Source organism: Hyperolius riggenbachi, chromosome 1, assembly GCF_040937935.1.
Source record: "Hyperolius riggenbachi isolate aHypRig1 chromosome 1, aHypRig1.pri, whole genome shotgun sequence".
Classification (NCBI taxonomy): Eukaryota; Metazoa; Chordata; class Amphibia; order Anura; family Hyperoliidae; genus Hyperolius; species Hyperolius riggenbachi.
Genome location: NC_090646.1, coordinates 634,060,754 through 634,077,955, shown reverse-complemented (window position 1 = coordinate 634,077,955; position 17,202 = coordinate 634,060,754). Strand labels below are relative to the sequence as shown.

Sequence of the window (17,202 nt, the reverse complement as noted above, 5' to 3'; positions counted from 1 at the left end):
AACAGCGTAATGACAGTGTAGGAGGGGGGACCATGTGGTAAGCCAGTGGCACAGGTGGCACTGCAAATGCAGAGATGACATTTGGAAAAGGATGCTTTTTTGCAAATCAACTATTCGGCGGATCTGTAAATGTGTCCAACGCCTTGCCAAATACTGACCAAACTATTAAATCCTAACCTTTTTTAGTTCAATAAGGACATATTTCGGGTTCTTACTGCAGTCCAGTCATCTATATGAATTTTCCTTGTTTCAACAAGGGGTAGGAAGCATAAATGTGTAACTACATTACTCAGCTGTGACCGACAGAGCTATCGGGCCAGTGGAAAGTTTGGATCACGTTCCAAATACTATGGCAAGTATATCTTCTTAGCAGCACACCTCACAGGCTACAGATCCTTCCCTACATGGTCCAGACTTGAATTGCAGTGAAGCAACTTCGACTAGCAGTGAAGATTTTCAATTCGTAGTTTTATTCACAAAGATAGTGAATACATAGCTGTCAACCAATGGTGGAATCAGGTGTAAGTATAGCTCTCAGTAATATAAAGCTCTCAAATGGTCACAGAGATCCATGTGTATCCTACAGCTCTGCAATAGCAATGCGATTAACATGTAAATCGAGGTGCCGTTTTTCCACTAGTACGGTTGGTTTATACCTAAAACGCAATCTCCGGCCCGCACAATTTTAGGCGCATTTGTGAGCCTATACTTTGTGTAGGAGAGTGGGAAAACTGTATTGCAATCATGATGCAATTTGCCCCACAATTCAAACTTTTCCCACCAAGGTTTTTTTTTTCCTGTCGGAACTCACAATTGCACCGTTCACCCGACAGACTGCAGGCAAATCAGGGTAGTGAAAATGGAGGGAAAAGCGATGTCATCGCAGTGCGATCATGTTCCCTAGTGGAAAATGACCCTTACCTTCACTCAGCACCTGCTTCTGGTATAAAGGCACTGAGGGCTGTGGAGTCAGAGGCGAGGAGTCAGGCGGAGCAATTTGGGGTACCTGGAGTCGGAGGTTTCATAAACTAAGTCGTCTGATGATTTTTGTACCGACTCCACAGTGCTGCCGAGGATACAGGTAATGCATAAATGTATTTTTTTTATTTTGGGGACCTGTGTTACACTAATGATTCATACCTAGCAATACATACAAGAGTTTTGATACAGCTGCATTAGCTCAGGTGCCAAAACGAAATTAAAAAAAAAAAAAGATTTTTTTTTGCAGATACTTCATTTGACACACAAATAGTTTGGGCTCTCTTCTTGCCAAGCTATAACATCTGTCACTGATGAGAGGCTTTAAGCTACCCTCAGTAGTATTACTCTGTCTGCACATTACACACTTTTAAATCTACTTACCTACGAAAGTTATTTTTGGTGTGGTTATTTTCTTGACGATGTTAGAGGAGATGGTGGACGTTTTGTTTGCACTCGCGGTGCCAAGAGATGAGCTAGCTGTAGACGTGAGCAGTTTTGCAGCGGTCGTGGTGGCAGAGGAGCTGCCGTTCGCGCTGGACACGCTGTTTGATGAGACAGCTGGTTTGGAGGCAGCTGCAGAAGTGACGGATTGGTTCACAACATTTGGTTCTGTTGATGGAATGGGTTTGCCAAGCTTGGTGTGCAGCTTCACCACCTGATGGAAAAAATAAATTAAGCCTTTCAGTAAACCTGATAAGTGGTAAAACCTTACACCTGGGTATCAAGTGTACCTGTCACCCACAAAATGTCAGTCCTTGTATGGGCATCCCTATAAAAGGCAAATGTCATGTGCACAAGGCTTTCAATAATCAAATATACACAAACCTGTAATTAAGGAGGCGGGAGATTTGGGAACGGTAAAACCGAAAACCGGCTCACCCTGCTCCTGAAAAAGTCCAGGCAGCATTAACCCTCCTGGCGGTCTATTAAAAACCGCCAGGGGGCAGCGCAGCAGGTTTTTTTTTTTATTGTTTTAAATCATAGCCGCTGTGCCGCGGCATCCCCCCCACCTGCTCCGATCGCCTCTGGCGATAAAGCCCGTCCGTAAATCCCGTTCTGAACGGGATTTCCATTAGGGCTTGGCGGGATGACGTCATGGCGATGGGCGGGATGACGTCAATGGGAGTCCCGATCTACCCCTCAGCGCTGTGCATGGGGTCTGGGGGGGGGGGGGCGCGGCAGGTAGCGGCGAATCGGCACGGAGGCGATCGGTGTGCACACGCAGCTAGCAAAATGCTAGCTGTGTGTAGCGTTACCGTCTGGAAGGTTAAAGGGAACCTAAACTGAGAGGGATATGGTTGTTTCCTTTTAAACAATACCAGTTGCCTGGCAGTCCTGCTGATCTGGTTGCCTGCAGTAGTGGCTGAATCACACACCTGAAACAAGCATGCAGCTAATCCAGTCTGACTTCAGTCAGAGCACCTGATCTGCATGCTTGTTCAGTGGCTGTGGCTAAAAGTATTAGAGACACAGGATCAACAGGAGAGTCAGGCAACTGGTATTATTTTAAAAGGAAAAATCCAAATCCTTGTCAGTTTAGGTTCCCTTTAATCACTATTGCACCTCCAGGCCACCATTGAGACCAGGTAAAGACTTAATTTGGCTTTAGCTATTGGTGCAGAAGAAGAAAAAAGTCGCAAGACAGATGTCAGGCTATCTTTTACCCCATCCTCCCCTTTCCCCGCTAACCAGGCAGTCCAAAAGTTTAAATCACTTTTCTTGTTAGTCAATGATCATTCCCCAGTTTACCTGACTTATTTGGTACACAAAGGAAGTTGCAGGGCATGCTGGGTTGTCCTTTTTTTTGCTTCTCTACTTTCCCCTCCAGACTTAACTAACGTAGTCTGATTGGCTGAAGCCTCTTTCCCTCCGGTTTTCCCCTCCCACACCTCTGTCCCGTTCTGATTGGCCAATATTTCTCATGCCGAGAAGATGCACTTTCTATAGTGAAGGGTGGGCAATGCATGCACAATCAGGCAGTGGAGAGTAAGGGAGGAAAGGACATCAGGATTGGCTTCAAAATAGCCACAGTTAAAATGGGAAATGCTAAGAAGGATTTTCTCTTTTTTTACTGTAGAAAAATCACAACATGGACAGTGCAATGTATATATGTTATGTTAGTAGAGCGTGTGTCTTTTTTCTGAGATAGTATGGCTGACAGCTCCTCTTTAAATGTTCCTTGCCCCGGCTTTTTTCTTCTGCACTGATTGACGTTGGAAGGGAGCGCCCTGCTAGTGACCTTGGCGGATGCCATTGTCACCTCCAAAGCCGCATTCTGGTGCCAGTAATTTATCCTTCATACACAGGACGGCTTCCAGCTATTGTTAGCTGTCGAATTACGCAGTTTTATCATAATTTGGGCTCAGTCTTAAGACGGCGCCCAAATTACTGACTAAGCGCTATACTCATAATTTACATTATGACCCGTGGCAGTGCCCAACTTTCCACCACCATTTTTGCCTGATTTGCAGATATGGTGACACTGTGCCCTCATTGAGTGCAGCAAGCCCCTCACTCATCACAAGACAGACGCCACTAAATAAACAGAAGTGCACTTACATAAACCGAGTAAGGAAATCCTACCTTTTGGTGTTTAGCACCTCTGATGTGGGCAGCGTAGGCGTCTGCTCCTGTGCAAGAGACATCACAGAGCTCACAGCGGAGCTGATTCTGAGTCCCGCGCACTGCTGTGCTGCTGCTGGTTGTGTTCTGGGAGGCTTTTAAGGCTGCTTCTTTTTTCTTGTGCTTTTGGCCTTCTAAGTGTTCCTTGTACGTCTGTTGTGACAAAGACTGAGGTCAGACAATAGACTAAACCTTTAAAGTATCAGCAACAAAGCAAAAAGCAGAGCAAAGGTGCCAGCTAGCAGTCATTTTAACATGAATCACACAGAAGAATTGTAATGCAGGCATTTATCTGTTTGGGGACCGGATCCCAGACTAGAAATTGGGCGTTATCCATGCAAAACTCACTTCAAGACCATCTGTGAACCAATTCCTTGAAGGCAACACACACATAAAACCAACCTATTAAAATCCATAAAACTCTCACCTAATTCTGCCGCTCTCTATGAGGCAGTGAGCAGCACTAACTGAACTCTGTGTCTTCACTTGGATTTTAAATAAATGTGCTTTGGTTTTTTTTTTTTAATTATTATTCAGAGCACTTTAATCTCCACTTGCAGAAAACACAGCTATTTTAACCTACACCCAAAGTGTGAATACCCGTATAAACTCGTATATAAGCCAACCCAAGTATAAGCCGAGGTACCCACTTTTCCCTCAGAAACCAGGGGAAAAAAAGTGATTGACTCACGTATAAGCCCCCTCCCCAGTATAGCCCCATCCACACAAGCCAGATGTGCCCCCAGTACAAGTCAGCCCCCTCCCCATAGCCAGATGTGCCACAAGGATGATACAGATGTGTCTCAAGACTCCACACAGGAAGAATCCCTGATCATTGCACCGCTGACATGCTGCTGGCACACTTTGCCCCACTTGCCAGGGGACACAGGTAGTTTGAGCTGTGCACTCTGCACACCATGTTGCAGGGGATGGGGGGCACAAACACAGCAGTGAGCCAGATGGCAAGATCAGGATCATTAGTGCACAATCCTTACACTCCTCTGCCAGTAACAAACCCTGCTCCACCATCCATTCTGCTCCACTGACTCGCATATAAGCCGAGGGGGGCAACTTTTCAGCACATTTTTTTTGTGCTTAAAAATTAGGCTTATATGCAAGTATATACAGTAAATCAAACCTATGTCAATTTATGCAGCTTGAAAATGGGCCAAAGGGCAGAATTTGATAACTGTATCCTGTATCTGACTCATGGACCATCCCTGCTTATTGACACCAAACACTCAGGGATCTTATACACTACATGCAATACCATTTTTTTATGCGATTAAAAAGGAAAAAAAAAAAAAAAAAAGTTCATGCATGCTGTTTTTTTCTGGGCTTTTCTTTTTCTGTTGCTAGCATCCAGTGAAAAATGAGAATTGCGATTTGCAGTGTAAAAGGAGCCTCACAGGCAGGTCCTACCCTGCCTTTTCTGCAAAGACCGACATGTTTAAACAGTGTTTTACCGATTTGTGGACTGACCAATGGCTGTTGTGTAGAAAAAAAATGTAATCCGTAGAGACAGTCCTCTAGGGCTCATCAATTTCCACATCAGATGCTATAGCAAACTTGTTCCCCCTTGCTTCTGCAACTGCATGCAGAGCCAGTGATCTAGTTTGCAAATCAGAGTTCTTGGTACAATAAGTGTATTATGACAAGATATAAATAGAGATTCGCAACTCGCCCACACTGTATTTGCATTACGCACACAAAAAAAAAAAAAAAAAAAGCAACCGTAGTGTAACAGCTTTATATTTATTGTGTAAAAATAAGTCATTCTGTTGCTGGATTACAAAAAAGTAAACTGGAAGTCGTCAACTCACCAATAAGTGTGAAGCAGAAATGTACATAGCCCAGAGGCTACAAAGCTCCTCTGCATATATTCAGAATAGACCCCACGGGAATCCTATGTCCTCTAATTATAAATCTGCATCTGCGACAAACACCTGAACTAACCTAACAGGATGGGAGTCTGACTATAGTTTAAAGCATTACTTTCCATGAGGCCAAGGTGAAATCAAACCCCATACTGGGATAAGAAATGGCTTTAATTATATCCAAAATTTTTACGCCCCAGTTTTCTGTGGCTGCCTAATACTAAAACATCAGGTCAGAGGCTTGCCCCTCAGAACAGACTATATTTTTAAAGAAAATTGAGTTACTGTATATGTGGCCTCACATCACTTTAAAAAATGAGGCTGTGGAAAGCTGCGACAGGTACTTCTGTCAGAGTACTTCCTGTGACTGGAACACGCCTACAGCGACCACAGCCATCCACCATGTAACTGCCCACACTATAGCTTTCACATGGAAGCCGCCTACAGGCTATCAAAAGCAGGCAGAGGCATTGCCAATCCCCTCCCCCCCCCCCTCCCAAACACCAACATTCGACTTGTACTGCAGTGCATAGCACTGTGCATGGTCAGTTGAGGGTGGTCACTGTTGCACACCAGTACCAAGAATTACAGTCTGAGCCTTCCATAGCTAACTGAAGCCACTTTTTTTCTATTGAGAACACTGCAGTGGAGTTTCGTAAGGCTGCAGAAAATGAACCCTAGTTATTGGTGGACACAATCATATTTGACACAGCTATTGCTTTACGTGACCAACCACAGGTTCTCACCAATACCATTAACAGTTGGAGACAAGAAGATGTGTACCTGAGGTCCAGCACAGCTAATCTTGCAGACATCACAGTAGTGGATCTGAGGTGGTTTGGGAGGCTGTTTCGGCTTCAGCTGTTTATTCTGAAACGGAGTTTTCTTAGTAAAGTTGGTCCCGGACCAGGCAGCAGTAGCAGCCACCGCTGCAGCAGCCGCTGCCTGTTTCTGCTGTTGCTGCTGCTGTTGATAGTAGGATGAGGCTGCAGAGTACACTGCCGCTTCGTAACCAGAGTACGTTGTACCTATTTAGGGGGGAAAGAAAATGTTAACATGACTAGACAAAAGTCTGCATTTTTTTTATTAATATAGCTCCTACAAAAGGGGAAAAAAAAAAAAAGAAAAAAAAAAAAAAAAAAAAAGGGAGAAAAAGGTTTTGACCATACTTCAAAGCATTACAAATAGAAAATACAACCATACAAAATTTTTGATAAGGGGACTGCTGCATCAAATACAGGCTACTGCCATCTTTAACCCATTAGCAGTCCCATTTGAGATAAGTGCACGGCTATTGACCTCAGTTGGCTATAAATACTTGGAATGCTTTGATCTCCCTCTGCACTAGCAGAAAATATAAACAAAGCAGAAGTCTATTATTATTATCACACTGCCCCCTAGGGACAATTGGTTATAAGTACACATTACAGCAGTACTAATTAGAAATAAGGAAATTTAACATGTAAGAAATAAAAAAAATGTGCTAAAATAAATTGGTCTGGCACAATTTCAAGCCTCTAAATAAATTGGCAGCTAAAAGGTTAAAAACAAAAATGCATGAAAAACACAATGCATGGAAAAAGCAACAGCGTGCAATTTTGTTTGCCTTTGCAATTCTGGGAGACGATGTAGTAGTTGTCCCAGCATGCAACACGATCCTGCCTCAGCGGTACGCTGGTGGAAAGGGAAGAGGCTTCAGCCAGCAATTAGTAAAACTACTTATTCTTTAACCACAACGTAGTTTGGGGTAAGCCGCGCAGGAGGTTTTCTCCGGCCCGGCCGATTGGTCTAATTTTTTTTGTTGTTGAACGCAGCTAGCACTTTGCTAGCTGCGTCAACACACCGATCGCCGCCGCCCCGCGCTCGATCGCCGCTGTGCGCCCCCCCCAGACCCCGTGCGCTGCCTGGCCAATCAGTGCCAGGCAGCGCCGAGGGTTGGCCCGGGACTCCCAATGACGTCATCCCGAAGCCCTCCAGGAAATCCCGTTCTTTGAACGGGATTTCCTGATCGAAGCGGGCGGGGGGATGCCGCTGAGCAGTGGCTATCATGTAGCGAGCCCTGGGCTCGCTACATGATATAATAAGAAAAAAGAAAACTGCTGTGCTCCCTCCTGGCGGATTTTTTTCATACCGCCAGGAGGGTTAAGTATCAGCGGTCTCTGCCCCCTTAAAGAGTAACTGTCAGGCTGCAAAAGCCAATTTAAACCTCTATTCTCCTGTGTTAAACAGTTTAGAAGGAAGCCAAAAAGGCAACACTGAAGTTAAAAATCTCTCTTACTTTTGATGTGTGCTGAACAGCAAGGATGTTAGACCCAAGCTCTTAAAAGGACGACAGGCTGCATACCATACTGCAAAGCATTCTGGGGCTGCTTGGGTCCTCCCCTCGGCTGCTAGTGAGAAGTTACAGTCTCATGTTACAACAGCCAGCACTGAAAAATCTCCCGGCAGAGTATACTGCATGAGTCCGCTATTGTTCCTAGCCACATGGCTAATTAATATTCACTGCACAGTAGTGTTGTATTTTTACTGAGTGGAATCATCAGGAAGCAGGCAGGACATGACGACACATTTGGCTTCATAGGTAGGGTTGCCGCGGTATACCGGTATGACGGTATACCACGGTTTCAAAATGCATGATAACCATACCATGCACTTTTTGAAAATACCGGATTACCCAAGATGGCGCTGTAAGACATTTGCCCGGCACACAGAGCTCCAACCATTCTCCCCCGACGGCCTCACCGCATCTGTGGGAAAGATTCCCCCTGCCTCCAGGAATCCAGGGACGCTTTGCGGAGTGTCCAGGGACCCAGGGCTCGCTGCAGTCGGACTCCGGAAATCTTAACCACGTGGCCGCCCCAGCTCCATACACGCCGCTGCCGCCGTCACTTCCTGCTGATTAGCTTCCTACTGATCGGAGCTCCCCATGGCTGACCGTGCCGATCGCCCGCCCGCTAAGCCCCAGGACCACCACAGCTCTGCGGCCCCCACTTCTGGGTCTCACTGAGCAGCCGCCACTGATCGTCACTCCAGCCGCCTCTGCTTCCGGACCGCACGGCCACCCATGCAGGGGTGCCCTCTTCTTCCAAGCCGCCTCACATTGCCTGCCTTCCTCGCATCCACCACCACCAGGCACGGAAGACACCCCCAGCAAGAGGCCTCCACACCACCTGCAGATGCCGCTGCTCAAGTGACAGACTAGGCCACCCATGTAGAGGAGCACCTACTACATATGCTGCAGGCACCTATCCTGGCTACACCTATCCCTGGCTACCTGTGCTGCAGGAACCTATCCTGGCTACCTATGCTGCAGGCACCTATCCTGGCTACATCTATCCCTGGCTACACCTATTCCTAGCTACCTAAGCTGCAGGCACCTATCCCTGGCTACCTATGCTGCAGCCACCTACTGCTGGCTACACCTATCCCTTGCTACCTATGCTGCAGGTACCTATTCTGGCTACACCTATGCTGCAGGCACCTATCCCTGGCTACCTATGCTGCAGCCACCTACCCCTGGCTACCTATGCTGCAGCCACCTACCCCTGGCTACCTATGCTGCAGCCACCTACTGCTGGCTACACCTATCCCTGGCTACCTATGCTGCAGGCACCTATCCCTGGCTACCTATGCTGCAGCCACCTATCCCTGGCTACCTATGCTGCAGCCACCTATCCCTGGCTACCTATGCTGCAGCCACCTACTGCTGGCTACACCTATCCCTGGCTACCTATGCTGCAGGCACCTATCCCTGGCTACCTATGCTGCGGCCACCTATTACTGGCTACACCTATCTCTAACACCACCTGGACTTCTGCAGGAGCAGGGTAAGCCTTTTTTCAGTTTTACCTGGGGCCCCAAATCTCCCAGGGGCTTAATCATATATATATACTGAAGGAGTAGCGCACCCCACACTGGGGTGGGGGTGGGGTGTAAGGGTGCTCAGGGTCCAAATAATTCTATTATAATTGTATAATACCGTATACCGCAATACCGTCATACCGTGGTATTTTTTTTGACGGTTATCATACCGTGGAATTTCATACCGTTGCAACCCTATTCATAGGAGACAAACATGGAACCTGCCATGGGCTGTCAGGAGCATCATTCTCTGCAAATACTATATAAAAATTCTGTGAAATCCAAACGTGGACAGTGAAATGCATATGTAATGTAAGTACAGCCAATCTTTAGCTACTGATATATGTGTTTTTTTTCTCTAAGACCTTATACCTAACAGCTCCTCTTTAAGGACCAGAGACCGCTGGTACAGAAACGGCGGAATCCTGACAAATCGCTGCACATCGGTAACCTGGGCCACCCACTCTGCCGTCTCTATGACGGCAGAGTTCCTGTGAGCCGGCCAGGAGCCACTTTCATTTGCTTCTGGCCTTGTCTTTCAATGTAAGCCAACGGGAGTTGCTTACATTGAAAGACAAGGCCAGGAGCCAAAGAAATCGGGCTCTGCCATCATAGAGACAGAGTGAGTGAGCTGTGGCGAGAGCGACGAAAACTGCGGATGCGCGCAGAAGCGGTGAGTTGAAATCTGCGCCATGGAAGCCAGATAGCAATAAAAACAGGGCGTAAATTTCAATCAATGCGGTCCACAAATAGTTAACTTTTTTTTTTTAAATATTAGGATTTAATATGAAATGTTATTGTGCTTGACTATCAGTTTTTAGTTTTGGTCCACTTTAAAGTGCACCTCCAGACTAAAAATAGACTCAGCAGCACTGAAAAGACCTGGTGTTTCTTTAACAGTTCCATAGCATCAGAACTTTGTTTCTCTTATACAAGCCTCATTTTTAGATGCACAGAAGAAAACTGCCCGGGCAGTTTTCCCCTTATGCTGTGCAAAGCATGATGGGATTTCTGATGTTGCTCTCGTTCTGCTGTTTTGGTGCAAAATTGTTTTTTTCCTTACATTTTGAATTTGACATTTGAAGCCTAGAGTGTGCAACTGGGAGGGGTTATCAGGACACAGGACAGTTGGAACTGTGTCTCATTCTCCCTGTCACCTCCTTTCAACCAAAACGATGGCTGCCCCCATGAATCACAAACATTTGCCTGTTCTTTTAAAACAGGGTGAGTAAGAGATTATATTACCTATCTATTCTAATTAACATAACTAATGTAACTTAACAGTATGTTTGTTTAGGATGAAGTTCACCTTTAAGTAGTAAAAAGCAAGCAAGACAAAAATAATCCATTACCAGAATATGTAACGGCAGTCGTGCTGTAGGTGGCGCTCTGTGTGTAGGAGGGAACCACAGTGGCGGCGGCAGCGACGGGTTGCACAGTGGAGGACACCGGGTATATGGAGAAGGTAGTTGTTGCTGGACTGGGGTTGGCAGGTTTGATTGCAGTCACTTGCCGAGTCTGTTGCGCTTGAGTGTACTGAGCGGCACCCTGGCTGTAGGCAGCCTTGGGGGCAACTGGAAGAGACAAGGCGAAAGGAGCTGGTACACAGGAGGAAGAAAAGATGTATTGCAGAAAACAATGTGGTTTAGTTGCATGGTTCTGGATAATGTTCTATACTTCTATTGTATGCTAAATAAATAATACCCCCACCAAAGGGAGACTACAGCCTATAGTAAGGTAGCCACACTTGTCGATTTTACCGTATGATTGCCGGCAGGTGTGATCACTGATCGAATCTGCCAGAAATCTTTGCTCCAACATGTCCAACTGTTGATCAAAGTTATCAATTGGATCAGATGGAAATCTTGCTTGATCGGGGGTGGAAGTGGCGGTAAAGCAACAGCCCTTAGCATTGCTCTGCATCAAGCAGTACAAAGCTTCAGTCTGAAGCTAGATTCACAGTGGGACGTTGCGTTTTGATGAGATGTTAAAGTTGCACTGCAAACTTACTATGCAAAGCGTCAAAATCGCAACGCAGTGTTACCATTGAATACAGCAGAGCATGCAGGCATGAAAAAGTATGCATGCAAGTCATTACTGAGCATGTGCAAACAGCCTAACGCAGCTAATAACGTGTATAACGCACAGCAAGCAGCACTTTCACTTAACATGCAGCGTTAGACAGCAACGCAACGTGTGCTCTGTGAACTGCGCATTGATTTTTCACTGCAGTGCACTATTCTGCGTAAAATTTTGATTCAAAGTGCGACTTTAACGTCCCACTGTGAACTTAGCCTGATTGTGCTGTGTGTGGAAGGGATAGATCCCTCTCTGATCAGATTCAGATTAGAGATGTATCGATCTTCTTGCCACACTGGGCGGCAATTAATGTGTGGCTACCTTCTTAACACTTCTCATTAGATATACATGAAAAAGAGGCCCCAGGCTCGTTCCCACTAGAGGTGAGGTCATGCAGTTTTAGCAACAAATGTAGTTTCAGAACACGCTGCATAGAAAGCAACGACCGGTGTCTCACTAGGCTCTGTAATGCAATGCGGCCCCAAAAAAACAAAAACTACATGAGCATTTCTGTCCAAATTCACGTGCTGCCCAATTCAGTGTAATTGAACGAGGCCAGCACAAAATGTGCCGTAGTGCTAACATACGCAAACCTGAAGCTTATAATGGGAACGAGCCCTCAAGTTAAAAGGAAACTTAAAGTATACTTTGCTCTAGGAAAAAAAAAAAATTCAAATAAGACTGAATACAAAGTCCAAATTAAGGTGAGTCAATGCTTCGTCTAGAAGTGAACAGCCAATTAGGATTTATAGCCTCTTCCTATTTATGCCACATTAGGGCTGATTCAGACGAGAGGCGTACCTATTCTGCTAGTGAGCAGAAAAACATTTGGCAACCTTCAGCGCCGCTTAGGAGATGAAGGTTTATATGTAGCTTAAAGAGACCCAGAGATGAGTCATGTGACTTACCTGGGGCTTCCTCCAGCCTCATAAGCATGGATGCGTCCTTCGCCGTCCTCCCACAATCCTGCGTTCAGCCGCAATCAATGCCCGCTACGCGGCTCAGTCTGAGTGACGGCAGGCGGGGTCTTGTGCGCATGCGCAGAAGGTTCTTCACTGACATCAGTGAGCTGTATACTGGAGGAGATTGCGGCTTAACGGAGGCACTAAGGAGGACAGTGAGGGACACATCCGTGCTTATGGGGCTGGAGGAAGCCCCGGGTAAGAAAAAAGAAAAAAATGACCACATGACTCATCTCTGAGTCTGTTTAACCTCCCTGGTGGTATGGATTTTTGTATTAAAATTTGTGGCCTTATGCAAATTTTCACATACTCTGGATGGGTAAATTCACACATGAACTTGCAATTTGATGCGAAAAGTTTTCTGCCAAAAAGTTGGAGTACGGGAATTGCGGTCTGGCAGAAATTTAATTTTCTGACATGATTTTGCATTTGAAAATTGTATTATACTTAAAATGGTTACTAGACCCTTGCTTAACACATTTTGGTAATTTAGAGGCAAAAAAAAGGTCTTAAAAATTAATTGAACCACATTTTGCACAGAAATCCAGTAGGGATTGAACACCAGGGAGGCTACAGTATACCTGAAGTGAGAGACACATGGAGGCTGCCATATTGCTTTCCTTTTAAACAATGCCAGTTGCCTGGCAGTGTTGCTGATCTATGTGGCTGCAGTAGTGTCTGAATCACACACACCTGAAACAAGCATAGAGCTAATCCAGTCAAACTTTAGTCAGAAACATCTGATCGGCATGCTAGTTCAAGGTTTATGACTAAAAGTATTAGGGCTCTTTCACACTTAGTGCGGTACGTTCCGTCACGTAAAAAAAAAAAAAAAAAAAAAAAAAAAGGCTGCATTCCCTCACAGCAGCAGGGATCCCATTGTGGTGCGCAAGAGCTGCAGTGCGCTGTACGTGGTTAACCCAGAAGGCATTAAGGTTTACTGGAAAGTATGCCTCACCATACGGTCGCACAGTAGCGGTAACATGCAGTGTGATCATGTGACAATTGCACCGCAACAGAAAGCATCAAGTGTGAAAGGACATATGATCAGCAGGACAGCCAGACAACTGGCGCTTTCTAAAAGGAAATCAATATGGCAGCCTCCATATCCCTTTCAGTTCAGGTGTCATGTACTCAAGGGTGAAGGTTCTTAGTTTTGAAGTGGCAACACTGTAAAGGTGGCCATCCACTGGTCGATTTTCCATCAGATCGACTAACAGATAGATCCCACTCTGATCGAATCTGATCAGAGGGATTATATGGCTGCCTTTACTGCAGATTGTGAATCTATTTCAGCATGAAACCGATCTCAATCTGTGGTGGAGCTGCCGCTGCTGAGCCCGCCCCCCCCCCCCCCCCCCCATACATTATCTGTTCCGCCAGCACGAGTCCCCGCTGCTTCTTCTCCGCTGGGCTCCAGCTTCCGGCTGACTTCACTTCTTTCTGTCCGGGGAAGTTTAACCAGTAGAGGGTGCTCTACTGTTTAAACTTTCTACCAGGACAGGAAGTAGCCAGCCGGTCCGGAATCCGAAACCCAGCGGAGAAGAAGCAGCGGTGACAGCGGGGACTCGCGCCGGTGGAACAGATAATGTATTGCGTCGGTCATCGGGCATTCAAACGCTGCTATCGACGCACTCCCGACCCGCCGTCGATCGAGCAAAATCTTCCGCACGGACGGCTCGACGGGAACGATTGATTTCGGACGGAAATCAATAGTTTGCGTAACTATTTCATAGCAGATTCGATCACAGTGATCGAATCTGCTGTATATCGGCGGGAAAATAGTTAGGTGTATGGGCCCCTTAAGGCTGCAGTGTCCAGCATCTCATACAAGTTTATCACTACAAACTAAATTTGTCATAACATTCAGCAGCTAATTGCCCAAGAGACAAGACCCTTAAACCTGCCAGCTGTGGCAAGTTAAAGAAAAAAACTACTACGATAGGCTTGTCAAATCAAAGGCAAGCTACACTGAGAAAACTGAAATAACAGTTGTGCATTGGCACTGTGGCTGAGGAACAGGACAACTGTAGTGAGAGGGACATGGAGGCTGCCACATTTATTTCCTTTTAAAGGGGTTCTTCCGCGAAATAGAAAAAAAATAAAAAGTGGTTTATTTATAAACTATTAAAAATCCTCTTCAAATAGTGCGAAAAGTGTTTTTAAAAAATGAATAGTTTCATCAAAGTAACACGTAATGTAATCAGTGACAGATGTCGGCCAGGGAGGCTAATCCATTTGTTAGGGGTTTTTTTTTTTGTACTATAATATCACAAACATAACTGCTGCGTACCTAGTTGACAGTTCTGTAGTCCGTTGCTGTCAGGAATGGCTCTTACAATTAGAATAACGGCTGTTATCTCCCGGAGCTCTGCGCAGTTATTTATTTTAGTTTCACGGAGGGAGAGCGAGGACCCCGGAAGCAATGAATCAGGCAGAGGGAGAGCAGCTGATCAGTGAGAACGTAATTTGTTGACGTCGTTGCCCGGCAACCAGACTACGGCGTGTATGCAGAATCCTCTTTATCTCCTGAAAGCGAGTGATCTCTTTGTCGCTGCAAGATTTATGGGTTTGTGTTTTCTTATTAACTTTTAGCTGCCTGGAGAACTCAACACAAACCAATAAATCTTGCAGCGACAAAGAGATCACTCGCTAGAGGATTCTGCATAGACACCCTACGTTCTCACTGATCAGCTGCTCTCTCTCTGCCTGATTCATTGCTCCGGGGTCCTCTCTCTCCCTCCGTGAAACTAAAATAAATAACTGCGCAGAGCTCCGGGAGATAACAGCCGTTATACTAATTGTAAGAGCCATTTTTGACAGCAACGGACTACAGAACTGTCAACTAGGTACGCAGCAGTTATGTTTGTGATATTATAGTACAAAAAAAAAAAACCCCTAACAAATGGATTAGCCTCCCTGGCCGTCATCCGTCACTGATTACATTAGGTGTTACTTTGATGAAACTATTCATTTTTTAAAAACACTTTTCGCACTATTTGAAGAGGATTTTTAATAGTTTATAAATAAACCACTTTTTATTTTTTTCCTATTTCGCGGAAGAACCCCTTTAAACAATACCGGTTGCCTGGCAGCCCTTCTGGTCTATTTGCAGTAGTGTCTGAATCACACCAGAAACAAGCATGCAGCTAAATCTTGTCAGATCTGACAATGTCAGAAACACCTGATGTGCTGCATGCTTGTTCAGGGTCTATGGTTAAAAGTATTATAGGCAAAGGATCAGCAGGACTGCCAGGCAACTGGTATTGCATATAAGAAAATACATATGGCTGCCTCCATATCCCGCTCGCTTCAGTAGTCCTTTTATGAAGGGCATTGGCGCTGTTAGAGTGCTCTGACAAAGCAACAGTTTATATTCATAAGTCGTCAAAAGTGGAAGTTGACACTGCTAGCAAGCTTGTTTATTCACGTGTAATTGGTGAACATGGAAATCTGGCTGTGTACAAAAAGACAAAGCACATTCCGGTCCAGGCAATGAAGGCTGGTGGGAGGGTGCTGGGGACTGGAAGCCTGACGGCCGTTTCACGCAGAGGCACATCTACGGAGGCCTTTTTGTACACAGACATATTTCCATGTTTGACGGCTGCACATGAACAAACAAGCTTTCTACCAGTGCAGACTTCCACATTTCCTTCTTCGAAGAAAATACACTGACAAAACTGTTCAGTCTCAGAACTACTGAACTGGATATTACATTATGCAAAGTGGCTGCTTCTAGTGCTAGCAGACTGGAGGGAAAGGACTAGGGCAGCTTCCATAATAGTATATACAGTCAACAGGGATTTGGGAGGAAAGTCTTTTTAATTGTATTTTATGCAAACTATAATTCAGCTTTAAGAAAACAAGTCAATATACAGCTTTGGTGCCTAAGACCTGGAACCCATAGGAGTGGCATCTCTGCAATTTCCAACAGGATTCCCAGTTTTGCCCAAAATTGCCATAAAGTGGGAGAAAACTGACAACATTCAAAAAAAAAAAAAAAACCCATAGTAATCATGTTTGCTTTTGTGCATAAGTAATATGGTCTGTTCACAAATTACAAGTTCCCAAAGTACAGTTTATCCTCTCTGAAAGCTGCCATTGCATTTTCTTGCATAGCTGCTGTATTTATATATTAAAATCTATCTAGTGATCACTTCTCAGCTCTCTGCTTCTACAGTAGAGAGCTCATTTTCAGAGTTCAATAAATTTTTATTGGAGAAAAGCAGGCATTATTACATTATGAGTGTGAATCATCCAAGATGGAGATTACCTCAAATCGAATGACAATATGCAGAGTACAGGATAAGTAGGCACTTTTATAAAACTTGTATCACAAGAAACATACATATACATAGTTAACTAACTTTGAAAATAGAGCTATAACGTGGGACCAGTGCCGGAAAGGCGTCATAAAGGTCCCTACTCCAGGAACTAACCATATAAACACGACCTACGGGTATCCTGCTTTCAGATTCTGCTACTGCCCAATCAAATGGAATAGCTACAATAGCCCACTTTTTTAGATAAGAGACAGATTAGAAAGAGAAAAGTGGGAAAAGGAAAAAGAGAAGAAAAGGAAAGAAAGAAAAAGAAAAGATACAGAGAATAGACAGAACTATCTCCCCTCTCTCCCCCCCCCACCACCCCCGTCTCCCCCCATTTATTGCTCAGTATGCCCTTGTGTATCACCCATAGAGGATAGCCTTCCCCTCTTCTGATTCAGTGAAAATGTTCCATAATAACCAAGAGTTCTGGTGATTGAGAAGCCTATTGTGGGTTTCTTGTATTATTCCTTCCATCACCCTGATATTTTCCAT

At 45.1% G+C, this 17,202-nt stretch overlaps 1 protein-coding gene and 1 non-coding gene across 4 annotated transcripts in view; both read right to left on the bottom strand.

Moving 5' to 3' along the window:
- ZFR (zinc finger RNA binding protein) overlaps positions 1-17,202 on the bottom strand; it is a 95,356-nt gene that overhangs the window by 29,243 nt on the left and 48,911 nt on the right. For 2 of the 3 annotated variants that reach the window (XM_068251255.1, XM_068251252.1), the window contains exons 6-9: positions 10,694-10,939; positions 6,264-6,508; positions 3,565-3,756; positions 1,363-1,636 (exon numbers count right to left, since the gene is read on the bottom strand). In XM_068251255.1, the coding sequence (XP_068107356.1) occupies positions 1,363-1,636; positions 3,565-3,756; positions 6,264-6,508; positions 10,694-10,939 (957 nt within the window). The remainder of the gene's footprint in view (positions 1-1,362; positions 1,637-3,564; positions 3,757-6,263; positions 6,509-10,693; positions 10,940-17,202) is intronic. The other variant, XM_068251254.1, reaches the window with a different exon arrangement.
- Positions 5,095-5,225, bottom strand: LOC137532849 (small nucleolar RNA SNORA66). Its single transcript, XR_011024032.1, has one exon. It is a non-coding gene; the product is annotated as a small nucleolar RNA SNORA66 (small nucleolar RNA).